Raw genomic sequence first — 6743 nt, 5'->3', positions numbered from 1 at the left:
AATTAACGCCCAACTTTCATTTATATATAGATCACTTCATAATCAACTAAGTTTTGGGGCTTTGTAATTTTGAAAAGCCCAATGGCGGTCCAAATGAACAAATCTATTTTCTGAAAATCTCAATGGCGATCCAAATTTTATTTTATTCATAACAAATTAATTATTTTCGAAAATGTATTTAAAACTTTATTTGTAACAACAACAATTATTATTTCTGAATAGTCTTCACGTTTAAATTTAAATAATTTTTTTAAAAATTTAATTAAAATATATACTTTGTAAATTAATGTTTACAGATGATTTTGCAGGCTTTATCGAGAAACTATGATTTTAATTTTAGAAGAAAAATCACTTTTTAGTTTTGAAAAAAAAAATTGATGAGAAAACTCAAGTTTGCAATTTTGAAGAAAAAAAATATGATTTTGCATGCAATTTTCGTGGTAAAAATTGACTTTATAATTTTGACGGAAAACGAAAATTTTATTAAATGATTTTAACATAAGTATTATTTTTCAATTGAAATGGAACGGTTTTAGTAGGAAATTGTGATTTTGGAGTTTTGGTAAAGAAATCTAATTGTACAGTTTTGGCTGGAATAATCAAATTCAACGCTGAGATGTAAAATAAGATAATGGTATGCCAGCATTAATTTTGAAGGTAGGCGGTTGAGAACTAATTTCAACGTTCAGATGTAAAAGAATATGTACAAGATCGGAACTCCCACCAATCCAGTCTAATCGATAAGGAATAGTTACGAAACAATTAGGAGCGACAGTTATGTATTGGCTATGGAAAAGGAATGTTTAATAGGTGGTGCCGGAACGAGCTTGATAACCGTGTAGCCACGGTTGGGTACGGATTAAGCAAGGACATGGATTAATAATAGACAGAGCCGTACTATACAAGAAACCGTGTAGCCACTATACAAGAAAGACAACAGCCTCAGACCTCCACATTTTTCATCAAAATTTAGGGTCCCATGTTTTCAAAACACCATAGTAATTCATGAGTGTATACATATATATTTATAGAGAGCTCGATTTTTCTTATATTTTAATTTGTTTTTTTTTTCATTTTAGTTTGATTTTTCTTAATAGATTCATTTCTAATAGACATATCTAGTGTATTTACAATTTCAATTATTTAGATAATTTTTTTTTGTGAAAAAACCATGTTTTTGAAAATTAGCCTTAGGCCCCCAAATGTGTAGGCACGGCACTGATAATAGATTCTATCATATAAAGAACTCTTGAGACCGGAATGGAGAGGAAAAGGTTCCATTAGAGTGAAGAGGAACAGCACTGGTAATCCAGAATTGTTTAAGTGGAATCAACATTTCTATTTAATCATATTTTAGCATCACATATCCTACATTTTTTTTTTTTGTTTCTTAACTAGGTAAGTCGAAAAATTGAATAAGGGTTTGATCGAGCTTTGACATTTACATACCCTTTCAATATGGAGTTATTCTTGGGTTCACTCCCTAAAGTGAACCTTTAGATTCACCAACCAATAAAAAATTGTTATTTTAGATTTAGTATCTTTTAATTAAAGAAACAAATAACTTGTCAAATTATATTATCTTTTCAAAATAAAATTTAAAAATAAATAAAATAGTATATAAAAACGAATTAAAAAAAATAATGTTGTCAACTAAACCCTAAACTCTAATCCTAAATCCTAAACCCTTGGGTAAACCCTAAACCCTTGGAAAAATATTAAACATGTTGTCAACAAAATACTAAACCCTAAACTCTAATCCTAAATCTTAAACCCTTGGGTAAACCCTAAACCATTGGGTAAATTCTAACTCTTTGAAAAATAATAAACATTTGGATAAATTCTAAACTATAAATCTTAAACACTAAACTCTAAATCTTATAAATAAATATTTTTTTAATTATCTTTTTTTAGAACTATTGTTATTTTTATTTATTTCATCTTTTTTATTTATTTTAAAAGCATAAAATAATTTGGCAAGTTATTTTGTTTCCTTAATTAAAAAATATTAGATTTAAAATGACAACTTCCTATTGGTTGGTAAACCTAAAGGTTCACCCTAGGGGTGAACCCAAGAAAAATTCTTCAATATGCACCACATTGCGAAAACAAAAGGAAAACATTCCAGTAAACATAAGAATGTGTGTATCAAACATCAAAAATCAAGGAAATGCCAAAGAGGTTGATTGTGTTGTGATATCAAAAATACTATTGTCTTGGACGTAACTCATTAGCAGACAATGTTCCTGGTGCTGACATTGTATCAGTCTCGTCCTCTTCGTTCTCTTCTAACGATCTCCCCATAGTTTCACGCGTGCAGAAATAAGTAACCAGCACTCCAGCGATACAAACGCCTCCAAGTATCAAAAACGCGACCGTCACGCGTTTCACGTCTGGGAAAACGTCATCTTCGTAGTTTTTGTGTTTCGTGGCCCACAAGAAACCAACGATTCCAACAATTGCACCAAGCTTCCCGGCAGCTCCTGAAATCCCATGACACGTGGACCTAAACCTCGCCGGAAACAGCTCAGCCGGGATGATAAACGTCGTCGTGTTGGGACCAAAGTTGCTAAAGAAGAAGATCAATCCGTAGAGAGCCATAAAGCCTTTATCATTACTCTTCTCATGCTTAGACCGATACCAACTGTAGGGTATCCCTGCGGCTAAGTAAACAAGGGCCATAACAAAAAAGCCCATCATCTGAATCTTGACCCGGCCCACTCTATCGATGAAATAAACTGTGAACCAGTAGCCAGGGATGGTGGAGCACACGGCTACAATGGCTGCGACCTTAGCCACTTCGAAGGCAGAGTCGTAGACGCTTGTGGAGTTGTGATGTTTGTTGGAGAAGTTAAAGATTTGAGCGAGGAGGAGGTTGCTTGTGTAGAAGACTACGTCCACTAGGAACCAATTGGCTGAGGCTGCGAAGAGGTCACGGCCGTGGAGGCTGAGGAAGCGGCGAGAGAAGAGTTTGTAGGAGGAGGAAGAAGGGGGTTGTTGTGGTGTCGGAGATGATGTATCTTCGGGTAGTGGAGGCGTCATGGTTACGGACATGACTCTTTGCATGTCTTTTGTTGCTTGGATAGCATTGTTCTCAACTAGTGCTGTGTATCTGCATGAATTTAAAAAATATCAGTAATTGAACTTTGATATTGCTTACATAGTAGAAAATACTGAAAAAGTTTAAAATAAAGATTTACTCGTAAGTTGACCAAAAAAAAGATTTACTCGTAAAATCATCTAAAACTTATCAGTTTCAGATATATTCAAAATTTTGTAATAGCTGTGTAGCAAAATATAGCATTTTATGACATAAGCATATAAATGAATTAGTGTGTTTTTATAATTTCAACTAAATTTACAATACGAAGAGAAGGATATTATCAAAGGAACAATAAGGTTCACCCCTAAGGTGAACTTAGATTAAGAATTCACCTATTTCCTTATTCTAATCAAGTTACCATATACAGTGAAACCTCTATAAATTAATAATGTTGGGACTACATCAAAACTATAAATTTTTATTAATTTATAGAGATTATTAATTTATCGAGATACTAATTGAACTAAAAACTCAATTTTGGACTATGAAATTATATTAATTTATAGAGATATTAATTTATAGATTATTAATTTATAGAGGTTATACTGTATAGATTAATGACAATAAATAAATAAATAAATAATAAACTTTTAAAATAGCTAAAAAAAATAATAACAAAAATTTTAACCTTAAACTTTAAATAATAAATTTTAAACCCTAAATCTAAACACAAACCCTAAACCCAAATTTTAAATCCTAAATTTTAAATTCAAACTCTAAACTCTAAACCATAAACCCAAACCTAAATTATATACCCTAAATCCTAAATCTAAACTCAAATCCTAAACTCTAAACCCAAACCGTAAACCCTAAACCCAAACTCTAAACCTAAACTCTAAACTTTAATTTCAAACTGTAAACCACAAATCCAAACTCTATACCCTAAAAGTTTGGGTTTAGAGATTAGATTTAGGTCTAGGGTATAGGTTTGGGTTTAGGGTTTAGGATTTAGAGTATATAATTTAAATTTAAGGTATAGATTTGGATTTATGGTTTAGGGTTTAGGGTTTGAGTTTAAAATTTGGGTTTAGGGTTTGTGTTTAGATTTAGGATTTAAAATTTATTATTTAAGGTTTGGTTAAAATTTTCGTTATTATTTTTTTTTAGCTATTTTATTATTTTAAAAGTTTATTATTTTTTTATTTATTTATTTATTATCATTAATCTATATATGGTAACTTGATTAGAATAAGGAAAGAAGTGAATTCTTAAGTTCACCCCAGAGGTGAACCTAAGTATTGTTCTTATCAAAGCTCGTTAAATTGGAACTAGTTAAAACCAATATTGACAATGTATAAATGACAATATATGTTTTGTGTATAAGTATATCGAATTGGTTGGAGAGATTAAATCTAAGCTATAATAAACATAAACACTGTTTCTTAGCTGGAGCTACCTGGGGAGAATAATTTATACAAATCATATATACATGTTAAAATGCGAATACGTACTATATGTAAAGATGGATCGTGAGATGTCGTTTAAAGGATGTTTTCCGTAGAAGTCAACTTACTTCCTAGGAACAAAATCAGATCGAACTTAGGTTAAATTTTCATGAGTTTTTCTCTCACACAATACAAATTTCAGTTCCTCCAGCATTAATCCGTTCGTAAACGTGGGTAGAACTTTTGTTTATCACACAACTAAATTTTTTAATGACAAAATAGTATATAGATGATGTATATATAAAAACATTAAGATACAGAAAACTTAAAATATCTATTATTTTTTACGGCTGAAAATAATTAATAATTTGAGGAAAAAAAAAAGAAGAAGAAGAAAAAGATAAGCACCTGGCGGTTTCAGGCATAAGCATTCGCCAGTAGAACGTTAGCGCGGCGGGAAGAGCACCGATCATCAGAATCAACCTCCAAGCAATATCCGCTTCCGCCGGAGCCAAAGTCTCCATCCCCGCCGCTCTCGTTTTCTCCGAACTCCCTTCTCCGGCGTTCCTGAACGCCTCGCACACAGCCATCGTAACGGCAGAGCTCATCAAGATCCCTAGCCCCTGCATGGAGAACACCGCCGCGATAAAAGCGCCACGCGTCCTCTTATTAGCGAACTCCGACATGATGGTAGCGGAGAGAGGGTAATCTCCACCGATGCCGAGTCCAAGAACGAATCTAAAGAAGCCAAGACTCGCTATGACGCAAGAACGGCGCGTGGTGCATACGGAGAACCCGCAGCCGAAGGAGCTTAGGACCATGATCAAGAGACAAAGACCGTAGACTCGGGTCCGTCCGACACGGTCGCCTAAGTAGCCGAAGATGAGCTGACCTAAGGCTGTGCCGAGGAGAGCGATGGCGTAAGAAGTGGAGAGAACAGCGGTTCCTACTGGTTGGTTGTGGTAATAGATTTGGCTGATTATTTTCATGACCGGAGCTATACAGAAGAGATCGTAAGCGTCGGTGAAAAGACCCATCCCGGCGACTATTATCGCCTTGAAATGGTACCACTGTGTCCTCGCCGCATCTAACGCCGATAACACTCTCAGCGGCGGCATCGTCCGTTAAAAATTTTTTTTTTTGGAGGAGTTCGTAGAGACACAAACTGAGAACAAGTGAAGTCTTTGTCTTTTCATTATGTAATGTTTGAAGAGGGTATCATGGAATATGCTTTTGTGTTGACTACGAGGAACTCAACACCTTCCTGGATCGAGTCCACTTCCTTTATTAGTTGACTACCACAACGTTTTTTATATGTAAAATCTGACATTTTTTTTTTGGCTTGAATATGTAAAATCTGATTATAAAGTCTTTATTTGTGTTCTCACGATGGGCACAACACAAAAAGGTTTTTCTTTCAAGATTTTCTTGTACCTTTATGAATCTCTTTATGTTTTCTTTTTCTTCACTATTTTTTTTGTTAGCCATATTCTCTTCTGTACTTGAGATAAAATTTGGTAACACCATTTTTAAATTGTTTAAATTTTACTGTCCCGAGAATGTAATTTCTTTTACTATTTTACTGGAGAAAACAAGCAAATATCCGCTTGTCCTGGAAGATTAAACCTAAATGAGAATGGACCTGGTTGGCAGAGCTGTCGCATTGCATTCTGTACAAGCTCCTTGCATGCATATACTCTTTCCTCCCTTTAAATCACACATTTGATCTTATCTGTTCATAGACCACAAGAAGTATATATTTAGGGCCACAGTTCCTTCAGACGCGGATGGGTGAAAAGAATGTAACTTTCTCTTTCATATCATTGGTTACTATGAAACCCCAAGCATGGTCCATCCACTCTCGTTTTAACATGTGGCATAAGTAGAAGGGAGTAATTTGTATCGAGACGGCTCTTTTGACTATCCAACAAGGGTGAGAAAACGAAATGTGAAAGCTTACTTTGATTTTCTCAATGTCGGCAATTTCTCTCACACAAATATCGGCAAAAACCGATGGGTGGTCCAGCACAGCCTTGCTTGGCAGTACTAGTGAAAGATACATGTGAGATGACTTTGGAGTGAGTAGTCTTACGATTCTCAGCGTTCATGGTGTTGATTTGTGCATTTGTTTTTTTTTGCCGCAAGGGATAGAATAAAAAACAAACCTATCAAGGCACAGAAACCCAAGAAGACTTTTCTATACAAGCAAGAAGTGGTAAAGTTAAGACTTCAAAGAGTAAGAAAGGTATAATCTA

At 34.2% G+C, this 6743-nt stretch overlaps 1 protein-coding gene across 1 annotated transcript; it reads right to left on the bottom strand.

The window, feature by feature from the left end:
- Window positions 1–2107: 2107 nt before the first annotated feature.
- On the bottom strand, window positions 2108–5864 carry LOC108829045 (probable inorganic phosphate transporter 1-9). Its single transcript, XM_018602705.2, has 2 exons — window positions 4897–5864; window positions 2108–3112 (listed from the first exon to the last, which is right to left on the bottom strand). The coding sequence occupies exons 1-2, from the start codon at window positions 5604–5606 to the stop codon at window positions 2209–2211; spliced, it is 1614 nt and encodes a 537-aa protein (XP_018458207.1). The 5' UTR covers window positions 5607–5864; the 3' UTR covers window positions 2108–2208.
- Window positions 5865–6743: the final 879 nt, after the last annotated feature.

This window comes from Raphanus sativus, chromosome 2 (genome assembly GCF_000801105.2).
Source record: "Raphanus sativus cultivar WK10039 chromosome 2, ASM80110v3, whole genome shotgun sequence".
Classification (NCBI taxonomy): Eukaryota; Viridiplantae; Streptophyta; class Magnoliopsida; order Brassicales; family Brassicaceae; genus Raphanus; species Raphanus sativus.
The sequence above is the reverse complement of the archived record's forward strand: the minus strand, read 5'-3'. Positions and strand labels throughout refer to the sequence as shown.

Excerpts from the sequence above, each read along its gene's own strand:
- LOC108829045 (XM_018602705.2), bottom strand. The coding sequence starts at position 5,606 with ATGCCGCCGCTGAGAGTGTTATCGGCGTTAGATGCGGCGAGGACACAG. Across the intron at positions 3,113-4,896 it reads CTTATGCCTGAAACCGCCAG|ATACACAGCACTAGTTGAGA; the intron begins GTGCTTATCTTT and ends AAATTCATGCAG.